Genomic DNA, 23,037 nt, shown 5'->3' with positions numbered 1-23,037 from the left:
CCAATGGCTAATTGGACTAGAAGATCCTAAAGGATCTGTCTGTTTCTGATGTCTACTGATTCCTAAAGACTAATTCGATGTTTACACATGTATTACAGCATGACTAACAGCAATAACATTGATAACTTACACTTCTAGAGGGTATATTTCTCCACCAAGCAGAATGCTTTATATCTAAGAACTCATCATTCCTATATGGTGGACAGGGAGAGGTATTATCCCATTTTATAATAAAGAAATTGAGGCATACAAAAATTATATTTGTTGAGAAATTAAGCTCACAGAGTGTTGTAAAATCCTACTTACAAAATTATGTGTTGGGGTGGATAATGAACAGGAATAAATAATATATAATTTAAACTCCAACAGTTCTGAAGACTATACCATTCATGATAAAGTTATCTGATGTTCACATTGATTGATTGATTCATTCCTTCATTTATGTATTCATTAAACAAACATTAACTGAGTCTTTATTAAATGGCAGGAACTGTGTTAAGACTGGAACTATAAAATCAAATAAGGGACTTCCCTGGTGGCGCAGTGGTTGAGAATCCACCTGCCAATGCAGGGGACAGGGGTTCGAGCCCTGGTCCGGGAAGATCCCACATGCCACGGGGCAACTAAGCCCGTGTGCCACAACTACTGAGCCTGTGTGCCACAATTACTGAAGTGTGTGCGCCTAGACCCCATGCTCCACAAAAAGAGAAGCCACCGCAACGAGAAGCCCACGTACCGCAAAGAAGAGTTGCCCATGCTTACTGCACCTAGAGAAAGCCCGCGTGCAGCAATGAAGACGCAATGCAGACAAAAATTAAAAAATAAGTTTGGTAAAAAAAAAATCAAATAAGACATGACCTCTGCCTTCAAACAGCATTAGAGGGGATGAAATATAGATAAGTAAAATCCATGGTTAATTGTTTGGTAAGGAGTTATGGTAGAGGTATACGTACTGAGGAGGAATAATGGAATACAGAGTTGAAGGGGACCGGGTAGGGGTTGTTTGGTGTTTAAGTGTTGAGTACGTGTAAGATAAGGAAACCAAGTACTGTTAGGTGGTATTAAGCTTTCCAGAAAAGTTTCGGAGGTATTCTACTCTTCTCCTTTACTTTTTATAAGTCATTAACATGGAAACAACATATTTTTAAAACTGAAAATTAATATTTAATTTTCATAGATGAATGAGAATTCTCTTTGTAAACCAAAAAAGAAAAAACAACCCAACCACAACCTGAAGCTTCTTTAATTTTTGTGTTTAACATGATATAATTTTTCAAAGTGGGTAGTCAATCTTCTTGAAACCAAATTAATAACTTCCTGGAAGATTAAAAATGCATAACTATTAAAATTTAGTGAGATTGCTAAAGCTTTTTTTTTTTTTTAATCCTTATCAACAAATAAATGTATCTGTGGAAGTCAGAGAAATAGTAGCTTCCCAGGAGCAAAACATTTCTAACAATCAGATATCTTTTGTGAGAAACCCAGAAAAGGTATGACTGATTGCTTTCTTGGATTAAACTGAGGGTACTAAATGAAAAACAAATTAGGTACAGATGTTCAGTATATTGAGATTAATTTTATTCTCATGGGTATCATTTCCTTAGCTGCTTGGACTAACAGCAATTTGTTTCCAGAAAAGTGAGTATGTGTCAAAATAACTAAGTCAATCAACACAGTTCAGTTAAGTTTTTCCTATATATGTATTTTGAAACTGGATAAATGTTTCTGATAAACAAAATGTCTAGCATTTGTATTCATAATGACTTTCTATATAAGTAACATAAAATGTATTCATTTGTTCAACAAATACACATCAGACACTGTGTTAGATTCTGGGGGATTCAAAAATAAATAAAACAAGTCTCCTCCTGGAGCTCCAATGTAGTGGGAAAGAGGCAAGTACATACAAGATAGTGGGGCTCTAATAGAAACACAAACAAAATGCTACGCGAATGTGAGTTTTTCTTACTAATCAATCTAAGATGCCATAATATAGTTCACTATCACAAAAAACACAAAACCATAATAAATAATATATGAGAATGGTTGATCTCTGGGTCAGTAATAATAACAATGCTATTTACATGTTATAGCTGTTGATATTTTATAAAACACTTAGGTATATTAATATCACACATAGGTATACATACCTTACAATAGATAGGCCAACTTTAATTATCACTTAATAACTTTATCTATGGTCTTTGTAAGCAACTTAAGAGTAGGAATCATGTCTTTCATCTTTGCATTCCAAGACCTAGCACAGTGCCTGTTGCACAGTAACAGTTTTAACATATGTTGAATGAATGCATACATGCATGTATATATGAATATTGATGTTACATAAATAGCACACTTCTGAGTTCACAGACAACAGAATTAAGTGTGATAGACAATACTTGACAAGAATATTTGATATCCAAAATATCAGAGAGGTCCACTAAACAAAGGGATGTGACGTTTAATAGGGATCGGTATAGTACTTATTTATAGCAGACATGTGATTCATTTTTTAATATTCTCTCTAGATGTATAATCATGATACACAATAGACACTGGCAACTACTTACTGAATGAACAGTTCTACCTCCACAATGTATCTATTGGATCCAACTGTTCCTCTCTATTGGCCTGAACAGTAATAGCTTTCTATTACCTCCATTCTTGTCCTCTTCCAAAGTAGCGTTAGTTGCCATAGTTGTCCCCCTAAAATAATTTGATCACGTAACTTCCATTCTCAAATTTCCTAAGTAGCTCCCTAGAATTCAGGACCCTTCATTTAAAAAATGTAATTAAAAAAAAAAGGCAGGGGCTTCCCTGGTGGCTCAGTGGTTGAGAGTCCGCCTGCCGATGCAGGGGACACGGGTTCATGCCCCGGTCCAGGAAGATCCCACATGCCGCGGAGCAGCTGGGCCCATGAGCCATGGCCGCTGAGCCTGCGCGTCCGGAGCCTGTGCTCCGCAAAAGGGAGAGGCCACGACAGTGAGAGGCCCTCATACCACCAAAAAAAAAAAAAAAAAAAAAAGGCATAGGAAGTACATAGTACAAAAGTCTGGCACTGGCACACAGTAGATACTAAACAGCTAAACATTAATGAGCTAGGTTGTCCTGGGAAAATTAGTTATTCCTATGTTTTAAAATGAGAATGGATCCCTACACAAAAATCAATTTGTTATGTATTAAAAGATTTAAGCAGAAAAGAAAACATAGGATAATGTAAAAACAATCTCTGCTTAGCTCTGTTTAGTCTACCAGCTGTTGTTTACTGCTAGGTTTCTTAGAGCCTCACCCTATACGAGCAGAGTTTAGGTGACTGCTAATGACTTGTGAGGAATTTGTACTCAGGTTTTTGGGTTCCTTCTCTGTGGTCCCCTTCTCTTCAGGAGTTTGTCCTTCAAGTTCCAGCTACTGCTAACACCAAACTACACCTGGGTTTCCCCAGCTGACTAAGAATCCTGCTTCCTGCTAGGGTTGTATTCTTTTGCATTCCAAATTGGAAATTGCCTTGAAGGAAAAAGCCAGGATAAATGTGGAGCTAATTTCATGTGCTTCCCTTCTCTGAACCATCCTGTCTATGCTGACTGCTCCCAGTGCCTTCAAACAATATGTTTTGTTCAGTTTACAGATGTGTTTGGCAGATGAGCTGTTCTAAAATAGGTGGTCATGGTGAGAACTTATGCCTAGTCATGAAAGTCTCGGGTTGGTTGCTCCTTTTTTGTGATTTCTTCTTTTATATCTTTAAATGTTCCATCAATGGTTAATTTATATTGTGTTTCTAATGGTGCCAATATCTGATGTTTTTGATAGAAATCTGTTTATTGTTTCAGCTGACTCTCCTTCACAGTAGATTGATTGTTCATGTGTTTGGTGATCTTTCACTGTGAGATCATGTTTGGTCTGTTTTAATATGGGAGAATCCTGGAAGTTAAAGGTGAAGTTATTTTTTCTAAGAGAATTTGTGTTTGTGTCTGCTTAGAGGCAGGGTGGGCTACAGAGCTGGGACATATCATCTCCAAGTATTTTTGAAAATTATTTCTAGATTGTCCACCATCTTATCCCTGCCTGAAGTATACTACCTCTGATTTCTTAATCATGGTGCTTTTGCATGAAGCACAAAACCAAACACAATACCCAGGTCTGATCTGGACAGAGCGGAGTATTAAAGAATGATTATCACCCTTGTTCTAGAAATTCTACTACTGCTAGTATAGCTTAAAGTATATTATGACTTTTGGCAAACATGCAAATACAAACAGGAACACAGAGATGGGGAAAAGCATAATCATCAGATAGTTGAAAGAACGTGAAACTTGTTACTTATGAAATCAGCTATGTAACTTGTGACATGTAAATCATAGTTCTATTTATTCTTTGACACTAAAGAAATCACTGCTTAAAAAAATAAAGGAGAAACAAAAAGCAAACAGAAACAAAGCACTGCATCTCACAGAGAGACTTAGCAGCTCACATGTCTGGTTGTGCTCTCCCCTTCTCTCAACCTTTTTCACACTACACCTCTACAAAAATGTCATACTGTTGGGTCATCAACTTAAATTCTTTTTCTTTCCTCACATGATCCACTTGATGTGCAGTTAGTTTCCCCCAACTTTCGTTTTTAAAGTTGAGTTTTAAACCTAAGTGAATCACAATGAAAAAAATCTAAAGTGTGTCAAATTCTTAGTAGTGGGGCTATTGCCAATCTGAAATGTTTACTTTTTTATGATAACAAGTTAAATAGAGTTACCCTTCCTGAGTAAATAATTTTAACAGTTGACAAGCCTAGGTGAAAGGTTATAAATACCTGAGCAGTAGTTAAAACTGAGATTGAAAATGAGAGATTTTTTTAAAAATTACTGTAATGAAAAGCAAATTCAAGAGCAATAACTTTGGAAATAACCTGACAGACCTAACTGATAAGAGCATATAACTAGCATATTCAGAAGTATATATTAATGTCAGTCTCTTTTTATGCTTTCAACTAATGAAAAGGTATTTTTCTAACCCCTCAATTAATCAGCTATATCTGGTTCACATTTTTTAATGGGAAATAACTCTAATAGTTTCTGCTGGATCTAACTAATTTTCATTGCTTTTTATTCCCAAAATATATAAGTCTAAAATAACAAAGAGAAAAATATCAGGTACTGGAAATATATTTTATAGACAAAAATTTTATGGTGAGAAAAATAATTTTCAGATAAATAAGTCTTCAAATAAATTTAGAAGCTTCCCATTTTATTTTTTTTGATATGTTTAATCCTAAAAAACTGAGCTCTTAACAAGCCTTTAAAAACTTGAAATCATTTATGCTAGCAATATAGATTTAGATTTTTTAAAATTTGAAAATACATTTCAGAAAATAAATTTCTTTTATGCTCCTTAATGCCACATACTTTATGGGCAACTACAACTTTTTATTGTAAAAGTAACACGCATTAAGGAAAACATTTTAAACAATGAAAAGTACCAAAATTCATATATATTCCCAATATTTAAACTCAACCACTACTGAGATATATATACATTTCATATATATATATATTTTGGCCATATCGCATAGCTTGCAGGACCTTAGTTCCCCAACCAGGTATCGAACCCTAGCCACTGGATAGCCAGCGAATTCCCAAATCCAACCACTATTGACAATTTAGTGTGTGGTGGTTTTCTTTTTTTCTTTGCCTTTACTCATGCATAAATTGATCTGTAATATAGTTTAATCATATTAATACATATAATTTTATTTCCTTTTTCCCAACTTAACTTTAGATCAGAAAATAAATTCCATCGCTGGAGGAACTTGGATAAGTGAAAGCAGCCACTGATGGTTATCTGTGCTTACTCTCTACAGTTTAAAGATTACAGTTTTTAGGGAAAACATATGAAACTAAGAGTTATATACTTATGATTTCTTTACCATCTGTCCATCTCACAGTTCCATTAATCAATTAACAAATACCACAGAAAAGGTTTACTCTTCACGGTAGTTTTACTTCTCACCTTTTGAGCTGCAAGATGGAGGGCTGTTCTCTGGCTATGGTCAGTTTTATTAACATCTGCTCCTGCCTTCAGGAGAGTATCTGCACAATCCAGTCTGTCAGCCAACACACAATACATAAGTGGTGTTCTCCCAAACTGATCTTCTTTGTCTTTAATGGCAGAATTTCCTATGAGGATAAGAAACAGATAGTGATATTTGATAATTATTACTAATATAACTATGAACTATATTTACTAGCTGTTTCTTATCAAGTACTGTGGTAAATGCATTAAATATATTATCTCATTTTTACTCACCCTATGAGATAGATATTACTGTCCCTATAGTATAGGAAACTGAGACTTAGAGAAGTTAGGTAACTTGTACACATTACAATGACAGTAGGTGGTGAAGCTAAAATTCAAACTGATTGTTGACTTTAAAGGGTATGTTCTTAACAACTCTGTCATACTAAATTAACATTTTGAGATGTGAGGTTATTTTTTTCCTCCCTTACTCCTTTTGTGAAAAAATACTTAGTGTAGATCATACACTAGGAGTTGTGGTATGTTTTTGAGATCTACAAAAATGAATCGTGGGTGGCTTCCTGTTTTAGACAATATGGAGCAAATGCATACTATCATGATCCTCCTGTTACTTAAAACTAAACATCCCAGGCAAAATAAATGAAAGGTGGTGAAAAGAAGGCAAATTGGTTAGGGAACTACAAAACTTCAGGAACAACCTGGTATTGAGTTCCCTGATTTTTTTTTTTTTTTTTTTTTTTTTTTGCCTCCTATATAAAGCCAGCCTGGGTGCTAAAGTAGATCATCAGAAATACCAGTGGGCACATACACAAAATTCCCCAAGAAGCCTGCTCTCTTCAGTCAAAATATTGGGAAGGGAGTAGCTCTGCAGGAGTGAACTCTTTTGACTATACTTGTGCTACTCAAAGCACATACAACAAAACAAATTGTACCTCTTTTCCTCTCCAATGGGTACTGCAGAGACTGTGGGGAGGAGCCCTATGAAGCACTGTGCCCTGGATTAGGCAAAGGATAGTAACAAGGTGGTATCTTACCCCTTCCCAACTAGAGAGTGGGGAAAGGTTATGGAGAGGAGGAAGCTAGAGAAAGCAATTCTTTAAATCAGTGCATGATGCCATGGATAACTGAGCAGCCCATATGTGAAACTGACCAGAGTCAAAATAGCAAAAGTTTTGAGAATGGAACTCTTGGTGGGATACTTCCTAGGTTCTAAATTGGCCTGGGTAGCACAAAAATGGGGCAGACAGAAAATAACTCGCAAGAGCTCTCAAAACTAACTTGACATTTGAACCACAGTCTAAAAAATTGGAACAAAATGTTCATTCTAAACCTAAACAGATTGTCAGTGTACTAAAATAGGAGATTTAAAGTAGGATCCAGAGTCTCATAACATAATACACAAAATGTCCAAGATATAATCCAAAATTACTAGACAAACCAAACACCAGGAAAATATTAAACAAGAAAACACAATCAGCAGGCACCAAAACTGTGATGATATGGATATTAGAATTATCTGACAAAGATTTTAAAGCAACGGTAATAAAAATACTCTGATGAGCAACTATGAATGCTCTTCAAACAAATGGAAAAATCCAAAGTCTCAGCAAAGAGAGAAAATATAAAGATGAACCCAGTGAAAAATTTAGAATAATAAATGTTTAAAAATAAGAAAAAAACCAGACTTTCCTGGTAGCACAGTGGTTAAGAATCTGCCTGCCGGGCTTCCCTGGTGGCGCAGTGGTTGAGAGTCCGCCTGCCAATGCAGGGGATGTGGGTTCGTGCCCCAGTCCGGGAAGATCCCACATGCCATGGAGCGGCTGGGCCCGTGAGCCATGGCCGCTGAGCCTGCATGTCTGGAGACTGTGCTTTGCAACGGGAGAGGCCACAACAGTGAGAGGCCTGTGTACCATAAAAAAAAAAAAAAAAAAAAAAAAAGAATCTGCCTGCCAATGCAGCGGACACAGGTTTAAGCCCTAGTCCAGGAAGATCCCACATGATGCAGAGCAACTAAGCCTGTGTGCCACAACTACTGAGCCTGCACACTGCAACTAGTGAGCATGTGAGCCACAACTACTGAAACCCACATGCCCAGAGCCCATGCTCCACAACAAGAGAAGGCACTGGAATGAGAAGCCCATGCACCGCGATGAAGAGTAGCCTCCACTCGCTGTAACTAAGCCTGCACACAGCAAAAGACCCAATGCAGCCAAAAAAAAAAAGAGCAAAAAACCAAATAAAATCACCAAAATAAAAATCTCACCTAATAGGCACAATAGCATAATGGAAATGACAGAGGAAAGAATCACTGAACTTGATAACAGACCAATAGAAATTATTCAGTCTGAACAACTGATAGAAAAGAAACAAAAAGAATCAACAGAGTCTCAGGGCTCTGTGGGATAATAACAAAGTTTCTACCATTTATATCATCTGAGTCCCAGAAACAGAGGAAAAAGAATGAAGGGCTGAAAACATATTTGAAGGAATAATGGTTAGAAATGTCCCAAATTTGGTGAAAGACACAAACCTACAAATTTAAGAAGTTGAACAAAGCTCAAACAAAATAAACCCAAAGAAATCCATACTGAGTCAATCAAAATCAAATTTCTGAAAACTAAATTCAAATTACAGTGTATTCCTCATAAGAAACTATGGAGGCCATAAGGCAATAGCACAACATTTTTCAAGTGTTGGGGGGAAGGGGAAGAACTGTCAACCCAGAATTTTATATCTAGTGCTTGCATAGGGCCAGGGGTAGGGAGAAAAAGGAGTGTTTGAGGGGTCATAGCTAAAGGGTACAGGGGTTTTTTTTGGGTGTAACGAAATAAAATCAATTATGGTGATGTTTGTACAATACAACTCTGTAAATATACAAAAACTACTAAACTGCACACTTCAGTTGGTGAATTGTATGGTATGTTGGTATGGTGGATCTTAATAAAGCTGTTACAAAACACTCCGCTACGTACACATTAAAATGGACTATTAAAAACATTTAAGAAATGCAGAGGAAGACAGGAATGGGGGATTGAAAAACAGAGGAAACAATACATAATAAGTTGGAAATCTTAAATTCTAACATTAATGATTCCATTATTGGCAAACAGTATAAGCACACCAATAAAAAGATTAAAAAAAAAAGGAGGACCCAACTATATGTTGTTTATAAGAAACTCACTTGAAATATAATGGCATAAATGGGTTAAAAGTAAAAGAATGAGCACGAATATACCATGTAAACACTAATCAAAAAAGCTGGAGTGTCTATATTAATATCTGATAAAGTAGACTTCAGAGGACAATTACCAGAGACAAATAGAAATATTATACAATGATGAAAGGTTCAATTCATCAAGAATACATGACAATCCTAAATGTGTATGTACCAAACCACAGAGCTTCAAAATACACATAGCAAAAACTGGGAGAATTGAAAAAACACTTGAAAAATTCACAATTAGAGCTGGTAGCTTCAACACTCCTCCCTCAATAATTGCTTGAACCACTAGAATGAAAATCGCAAGGATAAAGAAGAAGCGAATACTATCATAAAGCAGCAGATATACTGGTATTTACTGAACATATTATCCATTGACAGCCAGATACACAGTCTTTTAAAACAACCATGGGACATTTACCAAAATAGACCACAGATTGGTCATAAATGTTAACAGATTTGAAGAAGCGAATTCATATGAAGTATGTTCTCTGACCATAATGTAATTAAACTAGAAATCAATAACAGAAAGATAATTGGAAATCACTGACTATTTGGGAATTATTCAGTGATTAATTAATTAACTATGATTAATTAACTATGTGTTCAACACATAGACAATCCATTGGTTAAAGAGAAAATCTCAAGGGAAATTAAAAAATACAGTTAAATGAATGAAAATAAAAATACTATTGTAAGATTCCTACCCTACACAGGAGGGGAGCTTAGAAGGAAATATACAGCATTGAATGCTTGTATTAGAATAGAAGAATAGTTTCAAAACAGTGATCTATGCTTCTACCTTAGGACCCCCTCCCCCACAAAAAAAAGAAAAAGAAAAAAAAAAAAAAGAGCAAATTTAACCCCAGAAAAGCGGAGGAAGTACATAATAAAGATTAAAAGTAGAGATCAATGAAATTAAAGTCTGAAAAACTAGAGAAAAATCAGTGAAGCTAAAAGTTGGTTCTTGGAAAATATCAATAAAATTGATAACTCTTCAATCAGATTGATCATTAAAGACAGAGCAGACAATAATTTCCAATATCAGGAATTGAAGTAGGGATATCACTACAGAGCCTGTAGACATTAAAAGGAAAATAAGGGGATATTATAAATAATAAACAATTTTATGCCCATAAATTCATGATTTAAATAACAAAAAAAATAGACATAGATTAATAGGACAGAGGTGAAAGTACAGAAATAGACTCATATATATGATAAATTGATTTTTTTTGAGTAACAAGTATTCTTTTATTTATTTATTTTAAAATTTTATTGAAATATAGTTTATTTAAAATATTGTGTCAGTTTCAGGTTTCGAGCAAAGTGATTCAGTTGTACATACATACATACATATATATATTTTACATTCTCTTCCATTATAGGTTATTATAAGATATTGAGTATAGTTCCCTGTGCTATACAGTAGGCCCTTGTGGGTTATCTATTTTATATTTAGTAGTATGTATATTTTAATCCCAAACTCCTAATTTAATCCCTCCCTGATCAACTGATTTTTGACAAAGTGCAAAGGCAAACCAATAAACAATTTTTTAAACAAATGGTACTAAAAATATTCGACATCCATATGCAAAAAGAAAAAAACAAACCAAAACCTCTCAACCTATACTTTTCATCATATACAAAAACTATCTCTAAATCAATAATAAATTTAAATGTAAAAATCTCTATAACTACATAAAACTTTTAGAAGCAAACAAAGATGAAAGAAAATCTCTGTGACCTTGAGTTAGGCAAAAATTTCCTAGATATGATACCAAAGAACAATCCATTAAAATATTGATAAATTGAATTTCATCCAAATTTAAAACTCTGTTTGAAAGACACTGTTAAGAAAATGAAAACACAAGCCAAAAAAATTCGGAGAAGATATTTGTAAAACACATATCTGATTAAGCCTTCTATCCAGAATAAAGAAAGAACTCTTACAAGTGAATAATAAAAAGACCGATAATGGATTTCCCTGGTGGCGCAGTGGTTAAGAATCCGCCTGCCAATGCAGGGGACACGGGTTTGATCCCTGGCCCAGGAAGATCTCAAATGCTGCGGAGCAATTAAGCCCATGTACCACAACTACTGAGCCTGCAATCTAGAGCCTGTGAGCTACAACTACTGAGTTCGTATGCCACAACTACTGAAGCCCCCGTGCTCTGGGGTCCACGTGTTGCAACTACTGAAGCCTGCATGCCTAGAGCCCATGCTCCACAACAAGAGAAGCCACCAAAATGAGAAGCCCATGCACCGCAACGAAGAGTAGTCCCCGCTCGGCACAACTAGAGAAAGCCTATGTGAAGCAATGAAGACCCAACGCAGCAAAAAAAAAAAAAAGACTGATAATGACATTATAAGATGGCCAAAAGGTTTGAATAAATATTTCGCCAATTAAGCATATGAAAAGATGCTCAACATCATTAATACACAGGGAAATACAAATCTAAACCACAATGTGATGCCAATACTCATCCTTTAGAATGGCTAAACCAAAACCAAAATAAACCTGTCAATACCAAATGCTTGGTGAGGATGTAGAACAACTAGAACTCTCAAACTTTGCTGGTAGGATTGGTATCATAGATGGTACAGCCACTATGGAAAACTGTTTGCCAGTTTCATAGCAAGTTACATATACACTTACTACATGGCCCAATAATCTCTTCTAGGTGTTTATTACTCAGGAAAAATAAAAGCATGAAGGCTTATGTTCACATAAAAACCTGCATGTGGATGTTTATGAAAGCATCATTTATTATTGCTAAAAACAAGAAACATCTCATTGTCCTTCAACTGGAGAATGACAAAAGAAACTGTAGTACATCCATACAATAGAATACTGCTCAGTGATAAAAAGGAGTGAAGTAATGATCTACTCAATAACATGGAAAAATCTCAAATGCATTATGCTAAGTGAAAGAACTCAGTCTCAAAGGGTACATATTGTATGATTCATTTACATGGCATTCTGGAAAAGGTAAAACCACGGGACAGAAAACAGTGGTATCTAGGGGCTGAGACGTGTGGAGGGATTGATGATAAAGGGACATGGGGGAATTTTGGGGTGTGATGGACCCGTTCTACATCTTGACTGTGGTGGTAATTACATGATCATATGTTTGTTAAAATTAAATAACTGTACGCTGCAAAAGTGTAAAAAGCTCCATAAACTTTACTTAAAAACAACACCAAAAAAAAGATATCATGGCTCCTGCCATGTACTTTAAGTGAAAAAATTTTGTTACTTTCATCACAAACAATGACCAGGTATTCACACACTGGCTAAGTGTAATCATATATGAGTTGAGCATGAGGGAAGCCAGTTACTTCTAAGGTATTTTGGCATGAACTGATAATGGGGGAAGAAAACTGAGCAAATGAAATACTTTCTTTGGGGAAATACAAATGCTAGATGAAGAAAGAGAATGTGTCACACTTCTGTCTGAGTTGTTTTGTGCCTGAAAGTAAGCTGTTTTAGCTCTAAATATTTCAATATATATTTAAATCTTGTATATATTGGGACCCAGAAGTACTTCATAGCTTCTCAGATAACTCACTTTGCTAATCCATGTTTCCCTGTATGCTGGTAATAAATCAAGAAAGGTCACTGCTCCTGAAATTTGAAAGAGCTTTACAAAATACTCAGGTTGTGTATAGTAACTCCTGGAAGAGGCAGGGTTTTTGTTTCGTTTTCTTTTTCTCAGAATCTTGGTTTTGAAGATGAGGCAAGTTTTGCATTTGACTCAACATATCTGATAATAGAAGCTCTTATGTACAAGTCTTCTGAGTGGTCACACAGTGCTAGATATTATTTATTTATTTATTTTTGAAACATCTTTATTGGAGTATAATTGCTTTACAATGCTGTGTTAGTTTCTGCTTTATAACAAAGTGAATCAGCTATACATATGCATATATCCCCATATCTCCTCCCTCTGTGTCTCCTTCCCACTCTCCCTATCCCACCCCTCTAGGTGGTCATAAAGCACTGAGCTGATCTCCCTGTGCTATGCGGCTGCTTCCCACTAGCTATCTATTTTACATTTGGTAGTGTATGTATGTCCATGCCACTCTTCTCACTTCGTGCCAGCTTACCCTTCCCCCTCCCCGTGTCCTCAAGTCCATTAGGTATTATTCTCTATACAAAGACCTCCAATATCTAATCCAGAAGATTCCAGAGATTCTATCACTGCATTTATAGAATCATTTAAACCCAAACTCATTAACAGAACTAAAATGTATTACAGGTAGAGCATGTTCCTTTTATCACTTGAGCCCTTCTGGAGTGAAAATGATACTTACAGAGAATATGCTGTAGTAAAAGCTAGTCTCCAGTTGCCTTTCATGATTAACAACTACTCACTACCAGCATCTTATTTGTTAGCGTTAAGCAAAGACAGTAGTATCTAGTATTAGCAAGATGACGGTAATTCATATTATAATCACCCCCCCACTCCCCACCCCCGTGAGATTCTTCCTTGGAAGTCTGAGTGAAGGAGAGGATTTAGGACCTGTGGTCACAAGAACAAATGTGATAAATGGAGGCAATCATCACACGTTGGGACAATCCTAACTGATTAGGTTTCTCAGGGCCAAAGCGGAGTCAGAACCACAGGGGTAATAGGTCACTCTACCTCCCAGGACACCAGTTGCTCCACTCTTACCAAGTCGGCTGTAAGATAGGGAAACTTCAAGCCTTCTCTTCAATCCCTGACATACTTTGCTTTTGTGTAACGGGTATTTATACTTCCCAACAGAAGATTTAATTGGGTTATGTCACCACCATCCAATATGTTGTGCCTATAAGGAAAATTTCTGCATCTGAGGTAGCTGAAAGCATGTATCCCCTAGTCATAACTAGAAAAAGCAGCACTTAGTCTCACCTGGGTCCTATTTTGAGCTTCTTTTAGGGGGAGAGTGGTTTTATGGCTGGTTTCTGAGTGGTGAGTGTCCCATTAAGTTCTGAGCTTCCTGAACGAGAGTAACTGAGAAAGGCCTGTTTCTTTATCTAGCTACCCTACTCCCTTCCTTTGTTTCCTCAGTTACAACATTCAGCCAATACCTGTCCAGTCACCACCATAGCTTATTTTGATGAATGAATTAAATGATTTATCGTTTGTGTCTGGTAACTGCAACATGTTCTACAAATGTGGGGCATATGATGTAAACTAATATTCACTGGATGGCAGTGCATTTAAATTTGCATTCCTATCAGGAACAGCTAATATAGGATGCAGCTGGCTAGTGTGCTGTGATGTTTTAATTATTCTGGCAACTGTGGAGGTAGCCTCTAATCCATGACCAACGGGGGCCGGCATTCTGCATGTGCTTCGTCTGAACACAGATCAGAAAGCTGAGGTGGAACCATGATTGCTCTACTGCATTCGGTTATTTTAAGGCTAGCTGAAGCAGAAGAGTCTCTGTATGTATGTGCAGAAACCAGAGCTCCAGCTCTAGCAGTTAGAGGAAATGACTGTCACTTGTAGTGACAGTTGTGCCACTCTACACAATAGCTATGGTGCCATACTGTTCAACACAAGTAAATCCAGCATTCTCTACTAATATCTTATTTGCTTGTTCTAAAATGTTACCTTTGTGTGGCATCAAAGATGCATTTATCTGTTTTCACCTACTTCTTACTTAACACCTTTCATACTGTCGCCATCATCTATGGTCATTTAAAAATATCTGCTTATTGTAATAGAGGCAACATGTGGACAATGGAAAGAAGATTGGATTCATAATCCAGTGACTTGGTTTGAGTTTCAACCTTGCAGTTATTAACTATGCAACTAAACTGCTTAACTTCTGAGTCTCAGTGTCCTAATTTAAAATGAGAATAATAATAATAACATGGGACATATTATATTTTGAGGGTACTTGAGATTTTAGAAAATATTTTTACACATCTCATTATCATTGTTGAGGTATCTTAAATATCATTGACACTCACTGCTACTTTGAAATTATCATAGTTGTTAGATCTGCCACTAGATCTTGCTATTTACTGTGTTAAAAAAATGATTGCAAGTATATTGCTACATCATAATTTGAAAATACTTTGATAACTATATTTCAATACAGCTGATTTTCTTTGGATTCTTATTATATTATATTTAAGCTCTTAAAATATATATTTCTGAGAAGGGGTCCATGAAGTTCACCAGATTGCCCAAAGGGCTCATAGCACAAAAAAAATTCAGAAAAGTTCCAACTAGATAACCATGAATTTCATCTGTCAAGGTTTAGACCTAATCATCTTTCTTGTCTTTCTCATTCTCTATGTACTCATACATACGAATGTGCATGTATATGTAGACATATCTACCCACACATGGAGGCCCCATATGTTAGTAGTTAAAAGCAAGGGCTTTACAATCAGTCTTGCAGGCTTCAATCTCAGTTCTGTTACTTATTAGACAAGTTACTTAATCTCTCTGCATCTCAGTTTCCTGACCTATGAAATGAGGGAAATGAGAGCACCCCAAACTCTTTGTGGTGTCTTGCTATTAAATGAGTTCATAAGTTACAAAATGCTTAACACAGTGCTTATATAACATAACTTTATGAATGTTGGCTCATTTTATTGCTATTATTAGTATGGATGCATATGCATGTAAGTATATTTGTAAATACATGTATATAAGCAAGCATTTATAAAACATTCAATGACCCTAACCCTCAGTGACAGGGTTGAAGTAAAGGAAGAAGGAACCTGAAATAATGTCACTTCTTTACCACTTATGAGGCTCCTTGCCACACCCAACTACTGTGTTGGGAGATGTTATAAACAAAGAGAGACAATGATTCAGAGAGATTTATATTAGTGTAGAACATGGACAGGCCAACAAAAGTTGTAGTAGAATCAGAAATGGTGCTGCTTGGTCACTTCACCACTGCAAATGCCCCAAACACTGTTAGCAGTAATGCCAGGAACCATCATTACACAGTGAATATTTACAAATTATTTTGGTTGGTTTTCACAAAGAAAGCAGCATCATTTTTTTCTTAGCATTTAGAGCTTTTTCATTTTGAGACATTTCTGAAACTATGTAAGATTGGATTATTTTACAGGAAATCTAACCTGATATAACAATAGTAATAAGGTTCTATTTATTGTCTACAATGTGTCAGGTGCGATGCTAGATGTTTTACAGTCATTATCTAATCTAACCGTCCCACAGGCAAGGTATTATAATCTATAGTTTACAGATGAGGTAACTGAGGCTCAAAAAGATTAAGTGGTTCAAGACAAGGTAATATAACTGTTAAGTGACAAAGCCAGAATTCAAGACTCAGGTTTATCTGACTCTAAATCTATAACCTTTCTACTACATTATATAGTATTAAAATGAATCTACTAGAATATATTATCAACAATGTCTCTGGTATTCAATTAAATTACTTGAGATGGATATTACAAGAAAAATCTACTTATGTATAAATGATAGTCATAGCATGTAAGGATTTTACTATGTATGTTTATATTTTTAGGGCCCAGGACTGAGCCCTAATTCATTTGAATCTAGGATGTAATGTGTTATGTTAAAACATTAATCTATTGTATTACACAAAACACTAAGAATTGCTACTAAAATGATGTCTCATTCAGGGAAAGCCTCTTCACTCCTCCTCCTGGACAATTGGCAGCACAGAAAGTGTTCGATTTAATTAGCTGTGTATGTAGAAAGAGATGCTCATCTGTTTCCATGGAGTCAAACACATCACGACATACTTCTCCATGGAAACGGAGAAGGGAAAACAGAAAATGCTAAAGTGAATGAATTCACTGAGCAATTGGTGAGCAAAGATTGAAGAAAAAATATAACTCATTTGTAGTACTATGTGACTAGTTTAGAAAAGAGAAATAGCATATATGTAGAGATAGTCACTCTCGTGCTATATAAAAGAAGGTAAAAGATGCATTGAAATTTAAGATGTATCTTAATACCAAAAATCCCCCACATTATTTGATAGGAATATACAAATGTTAGGAAATACCACAGAGCAAACGTATTATTGTCTTTGCATGGAAGACAAAAATGGCAGAATTCTTAAAAGGTGAACAGTGTTACAGCTCAAAGTCAGTAATGAATAAGGGGTTCCTTAGACAAGATGATAGAAAACATAGGGGACCAATTTATAAATACATTTATCAGCTCTGTACTCGTTTCACATCATGATTGCTTCTTTGTTTCTCAGGAATTTTTTCTTCGGGGATATAAAATTATAGGAATATTTTAAGTTTTATTATGTAACACATTAATTTATATGATTGAGCCTGTATAAGTGTTTTGAATTTACAACATACTGCACATTTTGTTCCCTTTGAAGATTATATTTCATGTTAAAATAATAAAAGATTTATTTTATAAGATATGTTTTCTTGAGGAATTCTGACTCAAATAAATTTTTTTTCCAATGGAATTTAGTCCTAACTTGTCTCTCAATTCAATTCAACTCAATTCAGATTTAATCTCAGCCATCTAGATGATTATAGACTTCTTGGGAGGAAAGATACTTAAAGAATGATTATAATATTTATTTTCTCCTTCAACAAATATTTCTCATGTGGCTACTATGTGCCAAACACTGTGCTGGATTTTGTGTATATAATGATGAACTAAACAGACCTAGTCTATACTCATGGAAGCTCTTAGCTTACAGAGGAGAGAGACATTAAAGTAGTCGTACATATACACACAGAATTACAATCTGAGATAAATTCTGTGAAGGAAAACTGCAGAGTTCCAAGACAGGACACGATGAACAGATTTCACTGAGAATGGATGGGGAGAGCAGGCCTCTTTGAATAAGTGACCTTAATGCTGAGATATGAAGAATGAGTAAGGGTCAGTCAGACAGAGAATGGGGAGAATAGTATTTCAGGCAAAAGCCCTGAGATGGAAAAGGGCTTACAGATTTGGGAAGTGAAAATAAAGCAGGTTTTTCTAGGAAGAGAGTGGTGAAATGTGAGGTTGGAGAGGGAAAGAGGTACAGGTACACTTTCAAATTTTATTCCAGGTACAATGGGAAGCAATTAAAGAGTTTTGAGCATGAAAGTGACATAACTGAGTACACAATTTTTAGTACAAGTAAACATGGAACATTTAGCCAAAAAAGTCCAGAAAAGGCAAAGCTAAACTATAGTGTTTAAGATATACAGCTAGGTGGTAAAACTACAATATAATTATTACCGCAAATGTCAAGATAGTAAATTAGTCCAAGGGGGAGGGGAGGATGCAGTGGGGTTTCTGGGGGAACAATGGTCTGTCCTTTGACCTAGTGATGATTACATGGATGTTTGCTTTATATTTATTTGTTAAACTGAACATTTATGTTCTATGGACTTCACTATATGTACATTTCAAAATAAGAAAGGATGTTTTATTTTCTTTCAGGAAAATATGGATTGAGATAAAGAAGTGGGGATAATGAGTGCAGGTGGCTCAAGAAGCTTGGTTTTGGTGACAGAGGGTGATAATTGTCCCCATATCCATTCTCTCATTCTTCTTTTTGGGAACTGAACACCCTCAGTTTTAGCTGGGCATGATGCCATCCAGGCAGAGATATTTTTTTTAGCTTCTTTTGTCCTAGGTGTGGCTTTAAGTCCACCCATTTCCAGAATGACAAATTGCTACTCTGCACTCTCTGCTTCCCCCTTCCTGCTGGCTGGGCTGTGACTACAGTGGAAGAATCTGCCTTTGACCCAGAGATGGAAGCCACATGTTGAGAATGGCAAAGCTAAACCCTAGCAGCATCCCTGGATGATTTTATGAAGCAGAGATGTTTATCCACCCTAGACTGCCCACTTACCTTTGTACTGTTATGAGTACAAAGATGTACTGATACACAAAGGAAAGTTGAGAGATATGGTAATACCTAGAGGGGGATGAAGGAACAGAGAAGGGATTTTTAAATAATGGAGACAATAGAGCATGTTTAAATGTTGATAAAAGAATACAGAATAGAGGAAAAGGTTGATGATATAGTAATCAGAGGTTTAAAAAAAAATGGAACAAGATCCCTGAGAAGATAGGAAGGAATATAATACAGAGTATGTGTGGAAAAACTGATCTTTGACAGAAAGGGATATTTGCTCTGTTTTAGCAGGGAGAGAGAGGAAGATGGGTGTAGCTGTAGGTTGATTTGTAGATATCAGGCTGAACGATGAGGGAGTTCTTATTTAGTGTTTTCATTTTTGGTAAGAAGCATAAAGCATTAGCAGAGAAGGGAGGGAGAAGTGGCAGTCGGAGTTTTGGTAGAGTAAGAAGGTATGGAACAGTAATTATGGAGAAATGTAGTATGATGAGCAGAGACTGTTGAGTGCCTTTATGAAATGGGTAGTCTTAAATTTAGGGTGTTACAAATCTTCCAGACAGGTTAAATTGTTCAGTGCTTGGCAGAGGTAGATGGATTAGGTCCATCCAGAGCTGGGATTGCAACAGCCAGGTGTAACAGGTGAGAAGAAAAGGGAGGTTTTCCAAGGGAAGGACTTTAGTAATAGACCATGGAATCAGGACTGAATAGGGATGAAAGTAAAGACAGAAGGAGACTGATGGTCAAAAGTGGAGAAGATAATGGACTGGGGGTCTCAGTGACATTGAAAAACTACTGTTCTCATTAGCAAATGAGCTGGAACTAATAGAGTTTTAGTTGAATGGTGGATGTTTGAATGAGTGATTCAGAGGTAGTGGAAGATGTCAAAATCCAAGCAGTAACTGAATGTAGGTAGCTGAGGTAATGTGAGGATCACATCTCTGATAGAGAAGAGAAATCTTTACAGAGAATGTGGTAAAAGAATTTTGTCTTTGAAGATGAATTGGAGTTGGTTTAGTAGATAAGAAGGTAAGGGGGTAGAAGGTAGAAAAGGGGAGAAGGAACAGATGTATAGAGAAAACCAAAGACAAAATTCATGGCATACTGAGGAATAGAAAGCCTAGCCAGCGGTTAGGGTGCATGGGTAGAAGTTCCTGGAGAAACTGGAAATGTAGGGTGAAAATAAATTCTGAAAGAATAGGTATGGAAGTTCAAGTAGTGTTGACTTGATTTTAAAGCCAATCATAATTTTAAATGTCAATCATAATGTCACAAGACACTGGTATGTATAGAGATTACAAATAACAGAAATTTTTATTTTCTTTGGGACTAATGACCTGTAAACATGTGGATTTGTGGTTTTTACAATTCTGGAATATTCTTACCCACTGTCTTTCTCCTATTCACTTTATTCTCTAGAACTTCGCTAGAAAGTTCTTTTAGAACCTCCATATTGGATCTTTCTCTCACTATAAGATAGGGTGAACACAATCAATTTCAATCAATTGAATCTATGATAAGGAGAACATTGAATCAATTTTAAATCATTAGCAGAAACTAACACACCACTGTAAAGCAATTATACCACAATAAAGATGTTAAAATATTTTTTAAATCGTTAAAATTTAAATTATTTGTAAACATTAGTACTTTGGGTATATATTAAATGTTATAGCTCACTATCCAATATCTCACTCCAGATCTCTGCTGTTACAAAGATGAATTAATTCTCTTAGCATCTTAAAGTACATGTCCAGATTCAATGCCAAACACACAGATATTTCTCAAGTACTTTTCATCTAATCGTAACCTGTATTTTTAAGTTTCAGGACTTAATTTCTTTCTTGTCCAAGTCCTGAAACAATAATGTATTTCCATTAAAATGTGTAAGTAAATTGCAAATTAAGACTAAGATTAACAAACTTCCTTAGGACAAAGAGTTATTTTTAAAGTTTCTGCACTTAAGGGGAGCTTGGAGCTTACCTATGATAAGTTTGTGAAGAGCACCCTTATCTCCATTAATAGCAGCAGCATGAACTTGGGATGCTAATGAGGAACCAGGAAAGAACAAGTTCTCTGACCTGTTCATAGTCTTCTCAACAACTGGAACAACCTGAAATGATGATGCAACCAATAAGTATCTGTAGGAAATCCATCTCATCAGTTCTGAATGGGTATGTTATAAATATGGTTTATTACAAATATTTCACCAGGATTCAAAAAGTCTACAGTCCTAGTCTTAGAATTGCCATAATGGAGTAAATTAGGTGACCCTTTGTACAAGTTGCTCATCTGTAAAATGAAAGGATTAGACACTTCAAGACCCTTCTCAGGGGCTGAGAAAAAAAAAGGCTGAATATTTAACATTAGACACAGGGTCCAAAAGTCACAATGACTTACTAAGTTAATACAGGTGATTTGATTCCACATAATACTAAATATTAGAATTGATATTGGGAATAAAGGTGATGACCAAGCCACAAAATAGGTATGATGTGAGCTTAATTGTCAGGTTAGAATTACCTAGATTTAAGCACTAAATTAGAAGGTACCTCATTCTTTCTCTCATGACCACAAAAGGAGGAATTTATATTTGTTCCCCCCTTGTGTCCACCAGGGAAATATACCTAGTTAGAGATCTTGATCTTAGGAACTTAACTTGGAAACCACATCATTAGGATAAACCATGTTTCATTAAGGAAAAATTTTGCTCTGACTGGTAGTCTCATATGGTTTGATAGAACCTTCTAGAAATGCATTAGCTGCACAGGAAAATAGTGAGTTCCTTATCATAGGAGTGTTTAAGCAGAGGCTGGATTATGTCAGAAATGCAGCAGGAAGAATTCAAGCATCTGATGGGAAGGAAAGAGGGGTAGTTTCATCAATGATCTTAAACTTCCATCCTAAAGTGAAGATGCTATATCAAAGTTCCAAAGCTAAATGCCTACAAGGATCAGGGAGGTAACAGGGGCAAGAAACACGGGGAGTCATGGGGAACATGGCAAACTGGAGCATACATACGTACCTAAAGGGAGCAGCTGTTAATTAGGAACAGTTAGTATCTGCAATAAGGGTATGCAAGCCCTCTTCTGATTTTACCAGAAACTGACACCCCAATCTCTGTGACTCCCAAGGATCTGAGAGCTTTGTAAAATAAATTTATCACAACTCATGAGCTAGTACTTGGCTGTCATTGACAAAGATTTTTGGTTTAAGTTCTGCTTTAGAGTGAAAGCATTTTCTTAATTTTGGTAAAGTCAGCTCTTCATGGCTTTATTTTGCTGACAATTTGAGTTAACATGTTGGCAGAAATTATGGGCGTTTTGAGACTCTGTCATGTCTGAGCATGTCTGTCATGTCAGAAAAACCAGTCATATGCAGGATTATATTAAAGTGACTTGAAAGAAGCTACAAAACAGGGGTGGAGGTGGAAACACAGTAGAGGAGTAATTGCACTTGGGATCAGGATCCAGTTCTGTTAATAATATGGAGTGAACATTAGGCTGCCTCAACTCTGCTTTTCTGTAAAATATGAAACATGAAATTGGTAGACCAGGTTGATCATTCAACAAGTTGAGTGCCAACTATGTGCTAGGCACTGTACTGAACTCTAATGCCTATCACTTTAGACTCTAGGTAATCAGAGTTTTAGGCACATCAGAATCACAAAAAACTTGACAATAAACTAAAAATTGTATCTCAGTTATATATTGGGTTGGCCAAAAAGTTTGTTCGGTTTTAAGTAGAAATAAGACATTTTTCATTTTCAAGAAGAATTTTATTGAAAAATGTATTCACTAACCAAATGAAATTTTGGCCAGCCCAATATATTTATATATACTTCATCTCATAATTCTTAGCATTTAGCACAGTAACAGGTGCTAGCGTTCAGTGAATGATGAATGAAAAGTCATAGGCTGAGTGCTAAGTCCAGAGAGTGAGCAGGGTCAAAGTTTAGT

General features: G+C 35.9%; 1 protein-coding gene across 3 annotated transcripts in view; it reads right to left on the bottom strand.

The window, feature by feature from the left end:
- INVS (inversin) overlaps nucleotides 1–23,037 on the bottom strand; it is a 150,408-nt gene that overhangs the window by 125,945 nt on the left and 1,426 nt on the right. For all 3 annotated transcript variants that reach the window (XM_059070967.2, XM_059070969.2, XM_067039801.1), the window contains exons 2-3: nucleotides 21,062–21,191; nucleotides 5,998–6,164 (exon numbers count right to left, since the gene is read on the bottom strand). In XM_059070967.2, the coding sequence (XP_058926950.1) occupies nucleotides 5,998–6,164; nucleotides 21,062–21,167 (273 nt within the window). In that variant the 5' untranslated portion in view covers nucleotides 21,168–21,191. The remainder of the gene's footprint in view (nucleotides 1–5,997; nucleotides 6,165–21,061; nucleotides 21,192–23,037) is intronic.

This window comes from Kogia breviceps, chromosome 8 (assembly GCF_026419965.1).
Source record: "Kogia breviceps isolate mKogBre1 chromosome 8, mKogBre1 haplotype 1, whole genome shotgun sequence".
Taxonomy (NCBI): Eukaryota; Metazoa; Chordata; class Mammalia; order Artiodactyla; family Physeteridae; genus Kogia; species Kogia breviceps.
This window is presented reverse-complemented; position numbering and strand designations above follow the sequence as displayed.